The 20118-nt window shown below is 42.4% G+C and overlaps 1 protein-coding gene across 1 annotated transcript in view; it reads right to left on the bottom strand.

Annotated features, from left to right (window-relative positions):
- Positions 1-9803: 9803 nt before the first annotated feature.
- Positions 9804-20118, bottom strand: part of LOC146855946 (YEATS domain-containing protein 4) — a 142348-nt gene continuing 132033 nt past the window's right edge. The window contains exon 7 of the mRNA XM_085653902.1: positions 9804-10615. Coding sequence (XP_085510028.1) covers positions 10446-10615 — 170 coding nt within the window. The 3' untranslated portion in view covers positions 9804-10445. The remainder of the gene's footprint in view (positions 10616-20118) is intronic.

Here is a 20118-nt window from a genome sequence, read left to right on the forward strand (position 1 = left end):
TTCCAACTCCAGTGAGTGCAACAGTAGGGAAAGAGTTGGATAGCGGAGGGGTAAAAATTACTATTCCCACTCCAGTGAGAGCAACAGTAGGGAAAGTGTTGGATAGCGAAGAGACAAAAATTACTATTCACACTCAAACAGTTAATACAAAAATAAAAAACATTAAAAATTACATTAAATATCATAAAAATAAATAAAAAATATTTACAAATGAAAAATAAAATATATAAAAATAACAAATGTTATATTAATTACATATAAAAAAACTACAAATAATATATATTATAAAATAATAAATACATTTATAAAATAAAATTCTTTTAAACTAGAAAATATTTATAAACAAATAAATACATACATGTATTTATTGTATTTCCTACCCTATAACACCACACCAATAACGAAACACTCCAACCTTTTTAATTAAATGTTTTCCCAAAATTAACATAATTAATAATCAATTAAAAAAATATTATTTAAAACAAAAGGAACTAAAACATTAATTGACTACACACACTTTAACACTATGATATCCACAGCACACCTAAATTAAACTCTAAAATAATAAAATCCAATTAAAACGTATTTATAAATTAAAAACTATTACTATTAACAAATAATAATAAAGTAATAAAAATGTATTTAATACCCACCCTTTACCCCTTTAAAAGTAAAAACAGACAACAAATTAAACAATTACCCAAAATATATAGCAAATAATTATCATTAATCAATAACTATACATTAATTAAATGCAAATTAATTCCCAGCCTTTACCCCTATAAACACCTCACACACCTAAAATTAATTACACAATTACCATAGTTAATTACCAATTAATTCAAATTATTTAACATCCAATTATTAATTCATCACTTAAAAATAAATTACTTCCCACCCTTAACACCTATAAACACCACAACACACCTAAACTTAATTACACAATTACCATAATTAATTATCAATTAAATTACTTCACACATATAACACTATAACATCTCAATTAAACAAATAAATACAAAATAATACATTTTATATAATTACTCACCCTATTCCCTTATAAACCCACAACCTGCTACGCAACCAAAAACGCAAAATTCAAATAAAAAAAAAACTACTAAAAATGTAACACACACACACACACATATATTAAGACTACAAAAAATTCTTCTACATAAAAACATACAACACATACATATAAAATATATACTAAAATACATAACGTTAATACACAAAATATTTTCAACAACTATATTTTTGCAAACAATATTAAATACTTCGATATTTTTAACATTGATATTACTTACCTAAAATTGATATTCTTGACCACTAGAATCTGTATGTCGATATTTCTGACCCACAATATTTGCAAATCGATATTCTGTCTCTGCATCACTTGGTGAAAACCCTGGGTGCTGATTTTAGCCCGAAAGGCAGCACTTTTAATTGGTAATGGCACCCTGCCTCCTCAAACCTGAGAAAACGACGATGCTTCGGATGTGTGGGAATATGGAAGTACGCATCCAGATGATCCAGGGAGGTCATGTAAGCCCTTGTGTCCAAGAGAAGAAGAATCTCCTAAAGCGACAACATCCTGAAAGGCTGACTTTTGATGAACTTGTTCAACAACCTGAGGTCCATAATTTGCCTCAATTTTCCTGACTTTTTCCTGATCAGAAAAAAGTGGGAGCAGAAGCCTAGGTTGTGTTGACTGCATGGCACCTCCTCGATTGCCTGCTTGTCGAGGAGACTTATTTCTCTTTTGAGAAGCGCCAGATGATGGTGAGTAATCTTTCAGGGAAGGAAATTCGGAGGTCGCTTTGGAAATTCCAGGATGTGACCATGGTTGAAGATGTCTAACACCCATTTTTCGATAGAAATGGTATTCTGTTGAATGAAGAATTTGGAGCAAGTTTGAACCAATTAGAGTGGGACTGGGGTGACGGGTGCCTGAAAACTTTCATTGTCTTCTGCCTACATTGTGAGACTATCCTCCAGATGCGGGACGTTTGCGTGCCGGTGCTCTCGTGTAAGCAGGTGTGGAAGTCTGATGAAAGGACTGTGCAGAATATTGCGGCCAGAAACCCTGCTGATTGGAGGGCTGAAAGCGCAGCTGGGGCCGAGATGTAAATTGGCCTCTTCCTCGAAAAGAAGAAAATTTCTTCTGTTGTAGATTGGCCAAGGATTTAGCCGTGTCAGTGTCCGATTTAATAGACTGCCTCATCCACATGCTTGCCTAAAAGGTATTCACCGTTGAACGGCATGTCAAGCACCTTAGCCTGGACTTCCGGGTGGAATGTCGTTGCCTTGAGCCATTCCTGTCATCGCAACACAGCTTCACCCGCCATTTGTCTAAAGTCAGTAGAAGAGATGTCCAGCGCCATATCAATGATTTCCGATGAGGCTCTCTCTCCCTCTGAGAGTATATCCCTTGCTTCTTTCTTCTTGTCTTCGGGCAGAAATTCCAGGAAGGGAGAGATGTTCGACCACATCTGCCTGTAATATCTCCCAAGGATGGCCATGGCATTGGAGGCCCTGATGACCATTACTGCCAGCGCGGAGAATCTTTCCGATATTATCTAACCTTCGCCCTTCCTTGTCCAGCAGGGCAGTACATGGTGATGCAGGGTTCTTAGATCTTCTTTGGACGGCTTGCATTATTACGGAATCAGGCTTTGGATGGCCAATGAGGCATGCTGGAGAGTCCTCAGGCAACCTCTACTTTTTGTCCAATTGCGGGATAACTGCAGGCGCAGAATCTGGAGTCTTCATTAGCCTAAGGCCTTCCTGCCACTGGAAGTCAACAATAGGGATTCCCGGAGAGCTGCGTGGTGGCCTTGAAATCATATAAGAAGCACTGCATTTGCTTATAAGGCATGGGGAGATCAAAAAATGTTGATGCCTGCTTTAAAAGGTCATAGAAGCTGCCAATATCTGCCAGAGAAGAATCGGCCACTTGTAGAGTGGGAGAAGGCGGTGTGTGTGCCACATAGTCAATCTATTCGTTGTGGACATCCAGATCCAATTGCAGCTCCCCTTCTTCCAGCTGCTGGTCACCACTGTCCAACGTTTGACCAGGAATCTGCAAGATTGTTAAGGATTTCTGCTTTGGCGGTGCAAGTGCAGCCTGCTGATCAGAGATGACGACAGGATCCTCCTGTACAGGAGCTGGCTTTTGGGCAACATTAGCCTCCGGGAAACGCTTATGGTAGTCGCTGAGCATCAGATGCAAGTCCGTGACTAGAGACACCAGAACATTAATGGAGGGTTCATGCGGACGTGCCTACTAGTCCAGGAGGTGAGTAGGAAACAGTAGAGAGATTTTGGAGAAATCCTGCAATTGAGATGGAAATGTATTTGAAACGGGCATGTCAAACCTCTTCGTTGACGGGATTGCAGGCGGTAACGTCGACAGTACGAGTGACTGCGTCAAGGTGTGGAGACGACGCATCATCCAGCTGAACCATCGACGTAGAAGCTCGATGTAAAACTCATCACATTTGCCGCTGCCATTGCCACCTCTGCCTTTGTTAACGCTACAGCCATCGTCACCCTGACAGTCAACGTCGTAGATGTCGCCGATGAAACTGTCCACGGTGTACCGGATTCCGCGGTCATTGACAGAGAATACTTTGTCGACGGGCGGATTTTCTCTGAGGGAGTATGTGGCGCAGATGGAGGTGCAAAGCCAGATCTTTGCCTGGCATGAGATGAGCCAGGCTGCTCTTTTTTAGCCCTTTTCTCCACAGATGGAGGACAGAAGGAGGGTCTTCTTCCTTCCGTTTCTTTGAGGAGGCATGAGGCCTCTCCTCACTCTCAGAATCTTTGACAGATTTTCTCCTTCAAAGCCAGATCAGCAGTCTTTCCTCACGACACTAGAGGGTTTTGTAGAAAAAATCTGACAGTGCTTACAGTCTATGGGCTTATGATCTGGATATAAGCAGTATAAGCACTCCTTATGTGGATATTCAGAGAAAAGCCTGGACTTTCCACAAGTCTTGCAGGGCCTAAACAGACCTTTTTTAGACTCAGGCATTCTGCAACAAAGACAGCAAAAGGTACACTCAATTTCCAACAACACCTCAGCTGAGGAGAAGGTTGAAGAAAAAGGAACTGCTAGCTGAAAGTTGAAAAGGTCTAGGAAGAAACGCTGAGTGAGCAGAGCTCAGGGAGACTCCCTAACACACGGCGTGCAGTAAGAAATCTGAGGTATGGTGGCCCTGCAGGGGGTAAATACTCTGGGTCTGTGATGTGATTGGCTGGAGTTTGGATGTTCTTCAATGAGGGTAACTGGTTACCTATGCTATTGAATTTCAAGGCAGATTACGTTTTAAAACTTTGATACTGCTATTTTACTGTTACCGTGGGACTCCCACTATGACGACGGGGAAGATCCAAGCATGTGAATCTATAAAAGATACAATACTGGAAAATCGGTATTGCGCGCACCAAACGAGACAATTCTCCTGCGTTCATAAGAAACCGCCATCGAGTGGGCATGAATACCATAATGATAACTACCAGCAACAACCAGCCTATTTACCAATTTAGGCCACCATGTTTAGGCCGACACCATTGACAATTTCATTCCCTGCCTTACACAGTCTCCAGTGCCCATGAGTCACATCAGCAGCGCACATTAATTCAGTATTTTCCAACCAGTGCATTCCATTCGAAGATTTTACACTCTCTCACGAAGGAGTGGCTCGCATAAACGCCAGATCAGTAAGTGCTTTTCACTTAATCTTTCTAGTAGCTGCCTAGTTCCAAGTCCCGAGGAGACTCTCCACTTAGATAAGGTAGAAACATGTTAACTTTTACACAAAGGGAAAACAATGGGCTTTCCAACTCTGTATCAGGAACGCAGATGAACTCAAATAAGAGAAATGTATTTTTGTTGCCCTTCATGAATTGTGTGACCTTTTGAATCAGAACGCTTTCTTTAATTTCAACAGACTAGGAGGGTCATTAGTATGGCGGGTGGCCCCAGGAATCGGGACCGCCCGCAATGCTAGCGGTGGTCCCACACCCTCCATTAGGATGCGCCCGCAACACTGGCGGGCACATCGCGCATTTGATACATTGCGGCGGGCGGTGCTGAAAGCACCACCCGTCGCAATGCCACAAAGGCAGGTTGTGCCTTTCAATGCACAACGTGACAGGCACCGCGCGGTGCCTGCCACATTGTACATTGAAATGCAGGGGGGTACCATAGGTACCCCCCATGTGTACCCCCACCCCCGCAAGTAAACTCTGCATGACTTGGAAAGGCATGTTTCTGCCCCCATTGTAAAATGGCTGGCGGTGTCTAACAGACACCGCCACCATATTGAACCCTTTTCCGCCCGGTCGACCGGGCGGAAAAGCGGTGGACGGTCTTTCCGTCAGCCGCAGACCCCCCCGCCATCGTAATATGGCAGGGGGTCTTTGCAGCATGGATGGCGGGCGGATCGCCCCCGCCGGGCTGGCGGTGACTACCGCCGGCACGGCGGGGCCGATCCACCCGCCATCCTAATGGGGCCCTAGGTCTCAGTTTTTTGGAAACTTCTTCCCCCTTTTTCACACGAACAATTGTGGAACAGGTCCATTCTAGTGTAAATCCAGATGTTTTTTTAGATTGCACAGATTTATTCAAGGGTCACATGTCATGTGCACAACACAATGCACTGCATCTTATGTTTTTCTGTATAGTATATAATGAATGAATGAATGAATACAGACTTATATAGCGCATGGCTACCCGAAGGCATCCCAGTGCTTTCTGCGACATCTTATCACTCGCCACTACTTACAGAAAGAGAAAAGTATTCAACTGCCTCCTGAATCCGAGATAGTCCTGCTCAAGACTGATATGGTCTGGAAGCTGGTTCCAGAACTTGGCGGCATTGTAGGGGAACCGACGACCTCCCGTCCGTGACCGTTTAATCAGAGGAACTACAAGAAGACGTTTGTTACTAGATCTAAGAGTTCTATTGGTGCAGTATAATTGCACCATAGGCTGAATTATAGGAGGGCCATTACCCCCAAGCGACTTATGAATAATACACATAGCCTTAAACCTGATTCTCTCCAGAACAGGGAGCCAATGCAGCTGACTAATAGCTAACTTAGCAGAGCTGCGCTTCGGGACGTTCATTAAGAGGCGGGCCGCACAGTTCTGAACAGTCTGTAGAATCTTTGTAGTTCCTTGCGGCGCGCCCAAGTAAACTGCATTCGCATAGTCCAGCGGTGATAAAACAAGAGCTTGGACCAGCATACGCCTGGCTTCAAACGGGAGAAGGGGAAGAATCCTCCTTATCAATCTAAGAAGGCCATAACAATTGGCCGCAACTTTACATGCTTGTACTGTAAAATTGAGGTTACAATCAAACCATACGCCCAGACTCTTAATCTGCGTCTTGGGAGCAGGAGAAGGGCCAAGACAGCTGAGCCACATGAGATCTAAATTTGCGGGGGACGCATGGTCCAGGATCATAATTTCTGTCTTGGCGCCATTCAGTTTGAGAAAGGACAACTCCATCCACTCAAAGACCTTCTCAAGACAGGCGGTCAAAGTTGGTTTCATAATGAGGTATCTATAGAAAACATATTTCAATTGAACAAAGAATGAAATAATGAATGTTTATATTGAGTAACTGATTGAATGTACCTCCAATCTTGTTCATCTAAAAAAGAATCAATAATTTCCACTCAAGGGCTTTTGTGTTTGTTTTGTTTCAGTCACTTCAGAGCACTGTGTTAGGGCTGTAATTTGTACATTTTGAGGAAAGGGTCATTAATGAGCAATCAGTGACAAAGGGGGCCCAACCTGATTCTCTACAATCACAAACCACTGTGGTGAGAGATGAAAACAAATTGTCTAAATATGCTTTTTGTACAATGAAGCACGCCTTGACCTGAATCGCTGCATCCCCCTGATGCCAGTAACGCGCTAACAGGGCAGTTTTTGTGTGGACTTATTTATGTATAATCTAACAAATTCTACCAGTTTAGATTTGGAGCCTTTGCAACCTGTTTACCAGTTTCTATCAGAGTTTTCTTGTACATGATGTTGCAGTACTTCAAGCATACATCAACAAGGTTACTTATCACCTCAAACCTGCGGTCAGTTAGAAGTAGGAGAAATGTATAGAGCAGATAAAAACACACCCTTGGCCACGAGTCAACTTGCTGAAGGACGAACAGTGGCCACAGTAAAAAAGATTGTCTGGATTCCTTGTTTTTGGCATGGTGGCAGGAGCTGTGCCAACACTGGAAGGGAACTCTAAGGGTAAAATGGAAGATACTGTGCCTCCTAACACCATGATCTCAGTCATACATCCATTCAGGCATGGGAAGCTCTCCAAGTGTCTCTGGCATATTGTAATGATTCATTGTTCGCTTTTCTATCACTTGACATGGCCCTAAAAGCAGAGCCAACAGTCCATATAAAAATTAATAAGTAAACAGCATATGGGTGTTCACTGGGGAACTTCACATGACACTGCATGACGACTATTCCAAAGATCCAATTCTAACTTATTGGCTGCTGTTGGAGAGAATGGATTTGATGCATGTCAGGACCGTCTCAATATTAGGTTGTTTTTGACAGTATCAAAGGCGGCGGAAAAGTATCTGAGACGATGTCTTGCCTTCGTCGAGTGAGAGCTAGAGTTCCTCTATGATACAGGGTAGGGAAGACAAAGTGCCTCATAATGTGTGGGTACCTTCTTGAGCCAACTTTCCAAGTATGAGGATGACATAAATGGGCTGACATTGGCGAGGAGCATTTTTTAAACACCCATGGAGCTGACTCGAGGATGAATGGCAGTGCCTTGAACTGAATGTTGTCAGTTGCCAATGGACCTTAGGTATTTTTGATGACGAATATGAAGCAGTATATGGGTCCTTTAGGACTATGGCCATCAGATGGTGCCTCTATAGATGTAAATGTATTAAGGTTACAATCTTAAAGCTTTATTTCTTGATAAACTCGTTGAGCACCCTATGGTGTGAAAAAGGGTGCAATCACCCACATTTCTCCTTGAGAAGAAAGAATCCTGAATAAATCCATTGGTTTTGTTGTTCCCCTGGTGCGATGATCATTTAGTTTTTAAAGAGGAGTTTTAAGATTTCTTCTTGCAAGGCTTCCAGATGAAGATGGGTTTCCTTCTCTGGATGTCGGGAAGGTGTTTTTGTAGCAAACTATACAGAATGCCCATGCCTGATTATGTTCATACCTCAGCGGGCTGAGGTGATGTTGTGCCAGGCTGAAAGAAACTCTTACATCTTGCCCTTACCTGCAAAGGGGGACTGGTGATCTGAAGAATCATGTCTAGCGAGATACTGGAGGACAGACTGTGCTTTCCAGAGTTGGAGGAAGTATCCCTTTGTTGGCTTCAGCAACCTTGTTAGTAAATTACGAAAATTAGACTGTTGGCAACCATATCCAAGTCCTTAGTATCGCCTCCACTGGTACTCGTCATTTCTGCAAAATGCTAAAAGAACAGGCTGTGTCATTGTGAGCTATTATGGATATGAAGACTGCGTCTACAGGTTTACCAAATAGTCGTTTGTCATTAGACAGCATATTTAGGAACTCGGATTGCACCGCAGGTCTAAATGAAGTGCTGTGAAGTGAATCATGTAATCGTAGAATTGTTCCTGTTGACAACTGGTGAAAAGCACTGTTAGAAGTGTCTAACGAGGTGTCAAGGGCAGAAGATACAAACTCTGCTTTTAAAATTGCCTTTGTCTGGGTCTGGCAACTATTTGGTAACTTGCCCATGTAAAGAGGCATCATGCCATAATGGTCTACTATAGTATGACAGAATGGCTGAAGCAGTAGCAATATTTGCCAATGTCGAGGCAAATACTCTTGGTTGTTTGCCTATGGTGTCTAATCTATGTACTTCCCTGTCAGGTGGTGCTGTGCATGAAACTGCAGGGTTGTGTCAAGGACCTGCTGTTGCTGAAATGACAATCAGTTTTCATTTGATTCTAGAAACAGATGGGAGAGTCATCTGGAACATTATAGTTCTTCTCTTATCGAGACACAGAAACTGTAGTTGATTGGATTCATACAAAGAAGCCTAGTATTGGCTTGATCTAATTGATCTTCTAGCCTTGCCCTTGAAATCAAAAAGGATGCTTGTTTTAACCTCCGTTCATACTTGGATATTGAATCTTTGAGCAGTTGTCTATCATGGTGTAGAATTTTCAGATATCATGTGGCCGAGAATCATGAAGAATGAAATACTGGTTGGTTCCTTTCGCAGAAATGTAAGCAATCCACAATGGCATCTGACCGTCTTGATGGACCAGTTCATGTGTGCTATCATCCTCATCAGTATCATGTTCTTGGTCCTGATTTCTATCTCCATCACTGATAAACTGTCATCTGTCTCTTTGAATACGGCTTGCTTTTATTTGGAGCCTTTCACAACTCATTGTTCTGAAGGATCATCTCTCTTACAGTTGCAAAATTAAGAAATGAGACTGATAAAAGTGGTTTCTCGACTAGCAATGTTCACAGTCTTAGATCAGGATGATATTCATCCACACGGGTCCCCAAAAGGTTTACAAAACCAGGTATGGAGCAGTTGGTTCACCCTAAGGCATCTAAAGGAAAACGGCCCCATCAAAGCATCAACTATGGATTAATATACCAATAGGAGACCCATGTGCAATGGTTAATGAGCATGTCTGACTTTCAAGGCTTGATTCATGATCTGATGTGAACAACACAGCATGTTTCTGGTGACAGAACAATAAAATACATCAAATAAAATTGTAAGCAAAGAAAACTACCTTGATGAAACTTATCAAGTTAGCCACTTCACAAGTAACTGAACACTTTACTTGTGAAACATTTTATTTTTAGGGAAGGGATGTGAATGTTTAGTCTGAGTGTTAAAATAAATTTAATTTCAGCTTTCACTAGCTTAGTGTGGCAGGATCTGATAACACCAAGACAATTAGGAGAACATGTAGAAGAAACCATAACATAGGTTGCAGTAACACGTGCAGAAATACAAACTTGCCCACTGATTAAGCACAGTAGCACTTACAATTTATGTAGTTTTTAGCAACTGTAACACTGGACTACAATAATGTCCTATCTACTGGATCATTTGTGTGATGAGCAGGTCAACAGAGCTAAATGCCAAACATAAATGTTAAAACCAACACAATGTTAGGTTCCAGTGTAAACAATAAACAGGAACATGTCAGTCTCCTCCCCATTTAAAATAAGGGCATTTGGCAAGATATTGTCCAAAATGTTTATATTAGTAAACTTTACCAATGGCTTTGAGATGCGTAACAATGTCCAGTTAGCACTTGTAAAATCGTTCACATATAAAAATTGCAGTTCTGCTTGAAGGCATCAACATCTACATGTGTGCCAACTTGCAACAAATTTTCGATTTGGACCAGTCTGCTACTGTTATTCTGTGAGTTGGTTTCTAAATGTCTTTAGAGAGATCATCTTCTTCAAGTTTCTTAATTTCATTTTTCAAACTGTTAATAGTTTCACGACTAGCTTTCAACCTTTCTTTGAGATCAGAGATTTCAAAATTGATTTTCTTTCTAGCAGCGTCCATCTTCTCCTTAGTTTTGGTTTCCAATTCGCTAACTAGAAAAAAAACAGAACATTACTAATTTTAATCAAACAGACTTCATATTAAATATGGGAAAGTTTCATGAATACACATTGGCATATGACAGCTATCATGACTAAAGATGGGCGATTTTAAAACCTATGTGGTACTTTACCTTTTGTCCTTTTGCTTTTGTAAGACTATATGACTGGATATAAAAGAAAGCTGAAACCGGACAGGCAAGTTAATTACAAATGTATATACTTGGACTCATTTTATGCTAGGAATAACACAATCACGGCACTCCACCCTTCCCCTCGGCCCAACCCCTAAAAAGCTCCAGCAGTCTCAGAGTGAGGATTGTGCCACAAAATCTTATAAATAATTTGTCATATTGCATTGGTTCAGAAGGTTTATCAATAGGAGACCCTGGAAGACATCTTTGTTGAAGGAATGGATAATGACACATTTTGCAAAGCTACATCCTCACAGGTTATGCAAACCCAAAACATAATTGGGAATTATAAAAGTGTAATGGTTTCGTTAGTTGTTTGGAAGTTCGTTAATGATTTTAAAACCTATTACATTTTAAACAGAATTCTTAAGCCTGCGAATATAACAATAAACAAGTTTGAATTGAATTGAATAGGCTCTTATATAGCGCATGGCTACTCGAAAGCATCCCAGCGCTCAACAAGGATCACCCAAGGACAAGAAAAGTACCATTAACTAGAGCACGGCTCTATGTCCTCGGAAAGAGCCAGGTTTTCAACTTCTGCCGGAACACAAGCAAACAAGGCTCCTGGCGGAGAGTCAGAGGAAGGGAGTTCCAAAGCTTGGAGGCATTTAATGAAAAAAGACGCCCACCAGAATGAGATCTATTTATTCGAGGGATCACAGCCAAGTTTTGATCATTGGACCGAAGATTTAGCAGGGATTTGTGGGGAATGACCAAATCTTCTAAGATGGGAGGGCCTTTCCCATGGAGGAGTTTGTGTGTCAGACACAAAGATTTAAAGAAAACCCGCTCTTTCACCGGAAGCCAGTGAAGGGATTTGAGAGAGGGTTTGGCTGATGTGCGGTGGTTGACACCCATTAGAAGTCTTGCCGCCGCATTCTGAACGACTTGAAGTCGCTTAGTCGTAGAGGCTGGTACTCCTAAATACATGGCATTCCCATAATCTATCCTAGAAAGGATCAGAGATTGTACTAAGATTTTTCTTTTTTTTTTTAAATCAACTTCTAGATTAAAAAATGTTTTCAAAGTATAGTGGGGCATGCTTTTGAGATTAAAATACCATGTACTGCCTCATGCCTTATTTTTACTATTTCCAATATAGAATGGTGGGAAAATGGAAAGATAAATCCACATTTATGCTTAAAGAGAATTTCATAGTTACTGATTGAGAAATGGGCCTCAAACACTGTCTCAAATATCAAAATCCAACTACATAACTATAGTAAAAAAGAAAGAAGAGCATTTATAATTGAGAAAGATTCATAGCAAGTATTTATTAAAGTGTGCCACTTAAATCATAAAATTAGAAACCCTCCAATTAAAAATACAACAACCAACAATGCAAGGAAATTATTTAGACTAGGCCTGGGCGGAGTTCGCGGAGTGACCAAAAATCTCCGCCATGCTACACGGAGTTCCGCAAGTGGCGGAGTGCATTAGGTTGCGTCATTCGCACTGATTTTTAGCACAAGGTATTTGTCCCGCAATGGAAAATCAGAGTGAACGGCACCATGCGCAGAACAAGAGGGCACTGCGTCTTTCTGCCACTCAAATAGATGGTCTACTTTAGCAGCAGCTTACTCAACGTGAACGGAAGGTTTCTCAGCTCGAGTGGTCGCAACCATCCACGAACATCCTGTAGGAAGCTGGCTCTGTATATGCTATACCAAAGTAAGATATAGTGTGCACAGAGTCCAGTGGTTCCCCAAAGGCTTACAGAGGTAAAAGTAGATACTACCTTACCCTCTATTTGTGGTAGTGTGGGCGAGCAGTAAGGCTTTATCAGTGGGTAATGTTAAGCATTTATTGTACACACTCCGGCAAGAAATGAGGTCACACACTCAAAGACTGAACTCAGACCAATTGTTTGTATCAAAAATGTTTCTTTGTTGTATTTTATTTTTAGAACCCAGCAGGACTTGGGACAGGTAAATAGAATTATACTTTTCCAGACAGATTGATCAACAAGCAAGCTGGATGAGAATTACTTTTGTTACAGGTTTGTGCAGAGATTCAATTACAGTTGATATTACGTTTGGATTACTTTTGATTACTTTCTAGAGTACTTTTTAGATAACTTTTTCTACTCAGTGTGATATGTCTAGATAAAAGGTAAGAAACTGTTTTTATCAAAAAACTGTTTATGTTTCCATACAAACAGAGGAAAACAGTCAATACAATCCTAATGGGAAAAATTAGGTTATTGGTTTGCAGGTAAGTACACTGTCTTGAGGGTCGAGTTTCTGGGGTTAGAACAAGGGTTTCCCCAGGGTCCAGGATGCACTCAAAAAGCACTCTCAGCAGCACTAGGGTGGCCGGGTGCAGAGTGCTGAGGCCCAATGTTAGCCTATGGGGCCGTCGGTTGGTGGCTGCTCACAAGCAGGCCACAAGGTTGAGGGAGCAATGTTCCTAGGGTTAAGCTCAGGGAAAAGGGGGATCCAAGTTTGCACACAAGGTGCTCCCAAAGGGGCATAGGGGTGACCGGGTGCTGGACCGACATCGGGTGCACTGTTGGTTTCAATGGGGAAGCTACGGTCGGAACAAACACTGCAGGTTCGGGTACGAAGACTTTCTGGGGGCGACCGTAGGTTGGAGAGATAAGTTGGGATGTTCGGGGTTGCCTGGACACCATCAATTGGGCCGCCCAAGGCTGTGGGGCGTCCGGTGCAGGGGTGTCTTGAGGCGTCAGGTTTTCCTTACCAGCTCTGGTCGTAGTCAGGGAGGATCCTCCAGATAGAGGCTGCAGGCATAATCGGGAGGATTGAGGTAGGTCAGAGATCACCAAATTCCAGGTCAGGGTCGCCGGGGAGACCTTCTTGTGGTGTTGGACCACCCGAACTCGGGCCGTGGGCATCGGGTGCAGACTCACGGATTCGGCCAGAGTCTGGTTCTTGAGCAAGTCAGATGCTCACAGGAGACAAAATCTTTGTAGGGAAGGCAGGACAGGTCCTTCGGGTTCTGGAGGACTGCTAGCAGCAGGACACACCGGGATTCTGCTGGAGCAGGTCAAGGTCGGGACAGGCGGGTAGGGCTGGGGCTAAGGCAGTTGGTGTCGTCCTCTTCTTCCTTCAGCACAGCTCTTTGGTCCTTCTTCTTGCTTGTCTGAGAAGGCAAGGTATGGGGTTGCCCCTAAATACTAAATTTAGGGGCATTTCAGGAAGGTACAGGTCGGGACCAATGGGCCCCTTCCTTGGGGTGGGTACACCCCTATTATGCCACCTTCCAGTGGGAGGGGGGGCATAAGCCTCACTCTGGTTGGCTGGGTCCCCCCCATCTTCAAGATGGCGGGGACTGAGAGTTGTGCTTTGCCTCACCGCTCCTCCTATCTTGGTTTTCTCACAGATTCTCCCTCCCAAAGTGGGGGGTTAGAATGGGTGGGGACCAGTTGCTGGAAGCAGCAATTGGCTGGGTCAGCTCAGAAAGGTGGCAAGTCTTTGAAGCTTCTCCTTCCCGGACCATGCCCATCCTGGGGGTAGGGTGTGGGGGGGTGCAGGCTTGGCACCTCTACCCAGGATGTGCTTTGTTTCGGGACTCCAAGTGTGGGAGACTCTTGACCCAGGAGTCCAGAAACATGTCTGGGGGTGGCAGCTGGCAAGCAGCCAGTTAGACATTAGATTTATGTTGTTTATCAGGGGGCATCTCTATGATGCCCTCGGAGTGCATTTGGCAATAAATCCCACACTGGCATCATTGTCAGTTTAATGTGCTGAGAAGTTTGATACCAAACATCTCAAATTTCAGTAAAGCCCATTATGGTGCTGTGGAGTTCATATTGGCAAACTCCCAGACCATATACTCTTTATGGCTTTACTGCACTTACAAAGTCTAAGAATGGACTTAGACACTGTAGGGGTAGAGGGCTCATGCACTTGTACCCTCACCAGTGGTATAGTGCACCCAGCTAGAGGGGGTGGCTTACCTATGCCACAGGCAGTGGATTGTAGGCATGGCACATAGGTATGTGTGCCATGGTGACTTCTCTTTTCTCTGCACCAAAACACGCAGCCTTCAATGGCAGTGTGTGTGTGTGTGTGTTAAGTTACAGGGCCTGTAAGGGTGCCACAATATGTCCTGCTGTCCTTAGAGGCCTTCCGTGGTCACAGTGCCCTTGGTACCCATGGTACCTTTTACAAGGGACTTGTATGTGGACAGAGAGTTGCCAATTGGGTTTACAACAGTACAGTTTTAGGGAAAGAACACAGGCCCAGGGTACCTGGTTGGCAGGAACCCAGGGCACACTAAGTCAAAGAGCATCAGGCAAAAGCTGAGGGGCAACCATGCAAAAAGGGGCACTTTCCTACACACCCACGTTGAGAAATCTTGCTGTAAGTTGGTCTAGTCTTGGATTTTCCTGACATGCCAACTTAACGTTGGCTAGCACAAGCGAGGAAAAAACTCTGCTCTACATTTCGGAACTCCACATGCTACGCAGAGCATGGAGTGCAGAAAACTCCGCAAACGGAGCAGAGTTCACTACCCAGGCCTAATTTAGACCCTATACCCTGAAGCATATTTCAACAAATTGAACCACAGGGAGGGTTTTACCATTCTATATTGAATTTTCTTCTTTTCTTACTCTGCAGATTGTAGTAAGTGTTACCTTCCCAATTTTGAATTGAGAAAGGTAATTTGTTGTTTTTGTTTATGTATGCCGGCAATCAGTTATTGCTTCCACCAAAATTTCAACTTATTAAAACACCCAATATTGGTTTCATCATGAAGAAACTTAGTGGATGAATTGGCATGCGACATCTTTAGTAAGCCATAATAAATGTAAGTAATGAGGAGGGCACAATATGAAAATGGACCTAGTCACTTTAAAGGTTGCAGCTTCTATCATTTGCTCATGCATCACTGTTTAAGTTAAAGCATGTGAATGGACGAAAGAGTGAAGTGGGTGACGGGAGGTTAACAACATTTCTATGGAAGCCTTTCAAAAGAGTTAAATAAAAAAAAACATATGCCTACTTTTTCATTATTGTTATATACTTCTTGCCCAATGAATCCCTCTGTCGATTTTCTAGCTGGTTTTACTTCAGAAACTGAATGAAAATGTTTCTCTTCCCTGTGGAACACGCAAAATTCCTATAACGAGGTCTAGCTCACACGGTTTCCCAAAACATCAAATGGGGATCTAAAAAAATAAATAAATACCAAAAGTAAAATAGATAAAGTTCACTGATGTACACCTCCTTACTGCATACACCACCATGATGTTCTAGTGTTTTACGAAGTCCACTTTATCCATCATATTCTTCCTTACATTGAGCCCTACTCTTCCATGCCACAGACCTCATCTTCAGAGTCCCTACCCTGTAGACAGGCACATAATGAATTGCCTGCTAAACTGAAATATACTTGACAGAAACACATTTGAATGTTGAAACCTTTCAAGGTGGTTTTATGTTCTTGGCTCCTCTACGTGAGTGCAAAAGTCAAATACTCCCACAGCAGAAACACAGGTCATTAAAGTGTGCAGCAAACTACTGGGAGGGTGGGTGTTTAGGACTATGGAGGTGGAAGAGCAAAACTAGGAATAATGAAGCTCATCACTGAAAACTATGAGGCTCATCACTTAGTTGATGTACCTCTTTTTAGTTCTTCTCTACTGAAAATACAATGCGAACACCGATTATTTAGCTATGATTAGTGCCAGCTTTTTGTTCGGGGGATTTTCACGATACGTTAATGATGTCAAATCTCTGGCAGTAGCAAAAGTGTGCTAGTGGCAGCAGAGGTCTTTACTTAATTCATTTCCTGGAACATAGCAGGAATTGGTTCTACATTATCCGATGAGTCTTGGGTAACGTACATTAAAGGATTTGACATCATCTGTCTACAGGAAACATGGTACACAAAGGATATTGCACTGAATGGTTATTGTTTATATATAGATAATTCTACCCCCTCGTCCTCAGGGAGGGCTAAAGGTGGGTTGGCAATGTTTATTTCAGTAAAATATGAAGCCATAAAAGTCACTGTTGTTGGTACATCTCCCTGGTTTCAATTAGTTGTGATTTCCAATTTGCTGAAAGCTAAGCTATTAGTGATCAATTGGTATTATAATATTTTTAATCACAACCCTTGCCAAGTTATTGAGGCTTTACAGTCAGAAATTAATATACTTAGAGAAGTTGCAACCTTTGTGTATTCTCTGGGTTGGTGATTTCAATTATTCAATCTGCCCACATAGCTCTGGTCTCGCAGGCAGGATGTTAAGTATGGGGGGGAACCCCCTGGTGCATTTTAGTCAAACCCCTCAGGGAGAGGCTCTTAACTCTATTATTATGGAGAATGACCTGGGCCTTATCAATGACTTAGTTAGCAATACCTAAATGCAGTGTCCCACCTATGTGGGTTGTGGCAGGAAGAGCATTATTGATTTTATGTTTATAGCATACAAGTGCCTGCAACTCATTGGTGACTTTGGGGTGGTTCCAAATAGTGTGAGCGACCATAATTCACTTACAATGATAATCGGTATAATAGCTCACACGGAGAATGCTAGTAGGTCACCAAGTTTCTTTTAATCCTAATATGGGAGTAACACTTAGATGGAAAAAAGTAAAACCAATCAAGTTTGAAGCTAAAATTGTTGGATCAAATTATGATTCCAGTGTGAAGTGCCTAGCCTATGACCTGCTCCCAGTTGAGATTATTCAGGAATTCCAACTAGTTTGCTCGCACGTAGACGCAAATTTGACTAAAATAATCAAGGCGGTGGACCACCCGGAGACAAGGTGGTTTAACGTGGAATGTACAAGAGCGCTCAAAAGTTTAAAATAGGCACTGCATGCACACCCCTGTGACAAGGCTCAGATCAAATTTGCTAGGAAGGTCTATAAAGTCACGGTGAAACAGAGGAAAGAAGAACTGAAGCACTTAGCCTGGGACGATCTGGAAAGAGCGAGCAACCTTAAGGACTCAAAAGGGTTCTGGGAAGTCATAAATCGCCCACTATTTAATGAGGAGATGGGCAGGATGGATTCCTTGATCTTGGGTAATGTCTGGGAAGCCCACTATTTGGCCATTTTTAATCCTAACGGTCGCCCATATGAGGTCCCCGGGGAGGATCTTCCCCAAAACCTAACCTCGGCCTGTCACTTAAGTGCATCAATTTCAGTAGCTGAGGTTGAGGAAGCCATAATCAAAGGAGTCAGTATAAAAGCCCCTGGCCCGGATGGAGTGCCATTGGACCTTTTTAAAACTAATATTAATCTATGGGCCCCATTATTGACAAATGTGTTTACGGCCGTGGTGATCGGCCCTATTCCGGCATCTTGGAAGGAGGCTAAAGTAGTCCCTGTGTTTAAAAAAGGTAACAGGAGTGACCCCTCCTGCTATATGCCAATCTCCCTTATTGATGCCACAGCAAAACTGTTGGGTAGGGTTGTCCTTGCTAGACTAGAAACTTGGGCGTCAGACACAGGGGTGATTGCAAGATCACAGTATGGCTTCAGAAGGGGCATAGGTACAATCGAACAGTGCCTCAACTTGTCCCTGATCATGGGCAAGTACATGAGGGCCAGGAGGGGTTCTATTCATCTGGCCTTCATGGACTTGTCCAGCGCTTTTGATACTGTAAATCGGGATAAGTTGTGGGCACTGATGGGAAAAATGGGAGTTGAGGAACCTTTAGTTTCTCTTCTCCACAGGCTCCACGCCTGGGCCTCTGTTAGTATCAGATATGGCGCCAATGGTGAAAAGACTAGGCCTATTGTATCGACAGAGGGTGTCCGGCAGGGATGCATTTTAGCGCCTTTTATTTTTACAATTTACACCAATGGCCTTGATGCTTTCCTTGCAGAGAAAGATCTTGACTGTCCACGGATTGGGAGATTCTGGGTCTCGCTTTTCTCCTACGCGGACAATACAGTTTTAATGAATCTAACAACCAATAGCCTCCAAAAATCACTTGATGCATTTTCTGATTTTATGAAATCACTGGATTTAAAGGTTAATTTGGGGAAATCTTGAGTTATGGTCTGCGGACCACAAACAACTAATACCAGAAACTATGCGATTGGGCCAAAGAGGATTGATAAAATTTAATTTTTAATTATCTAGGGAACATTTTTAATAATAAGCTGAAATGGGGTCTGCTTGTGACCACAAGGGTGCATAGCTTATGCAGGGTGGTTGAGGGACTCTTCCGCTTTGCATCCAAACTAGGGCAAAAAACGGTGACCGAGCTTGTTACACTTTATAAAGCCAAATGTGTTCCGGTGGCAACATATGGTGCAGGTTTTTGGGGTACCATAACTGTAACCAACTACAAATCATGGAAAATAAGTTCATTAAAAGATTGTCGGTCCCAAATGGTGCCCCCACAAATTTCTGCCATTATGAGGTGGGGCTTGACCTTGTTGAAGATTGTATAAATATTGCCCCCTTACTTCTATGGGCTAAAATTTGGTTATCGGAAGAGCTGTTATTTACTAGAGAGGTTATTAAAGATTGCCTTAGCCTTGATGATGCATTAGCTATCCCTGGCTCTGATTTGTTAGGGATAACCTTCACAAGTTAGGCCTGGGACACTATTTTGATTGCCTAGCTAGCATCCGTGAGAACGCGAGAAGAAATATAAAAGAGGCGCATTCTGCTAGGCCAAACACGCGCTGTTCTCAGCCGGAGGCAGCAGACCCTCTCTGCTCATTCCCTGCCAAACAGCATTTTTATCTAATGTTCTCTACAAATATTCAGACCCGTTTTTACTTAACAAGGTTCCGCTTATTGACCCTGCATTTTTAATTGCTTTTCGAAGCAGGCTGGGTGGGCAGACAATTTGGTGCCCTGTCCTTGAAACAATTTGGCAACCCAAAGCACGTTGCACTTTACGCTTTTTTGCACCCTTTACAAAGAGCCAAGGAGGAAATTTTTAGTTCCTATTCTAAAAAAATTCAAGCCATGTTTTTATATTGACAGTTTTAATAATTTACACTTTCTGGCAACCACCGATTTATGTACTGGGGTTTCCAATGATGTCAAAGTTGCAGTTGCTATTAGAAAACGGTACTAGTAGTTGTATCTGATCTAGATACATTAGAATTATTACTGTACCCCCTTAAGTGCCGTGTTTAGGACTGAACATTAAGGATTTTATTATTTTTATCATGTTTTTATTCTTTTTAACAATTGATCTGAATTAATTCTTCTCATGTTGTTCGTAAATAGATCATGGTAACTATTTACTGTATTGCTGATTTTATGTAATTTTATGTTTTTTTTTCTGAAAACCGAATAAAGTTATCTTGACTGACTGTGTGCTAGTGGCATTCCGTTATCTCAGCCAAATCAGGA

The sequence above is a fragment of the Triturus cristatus genome, chromosome 4_1 (genome assembly GCF_964204655.1).
Source record: "Triturus cristatus chromosome 4_1, aTriCri1.1, whole genome shotgun sequence".
Lineage (NCBI taxonomy): Eukaryota > Metazoa > Chordata > Amphibia > Caudata > Salamandridae > Triturus > Triturus cristatus.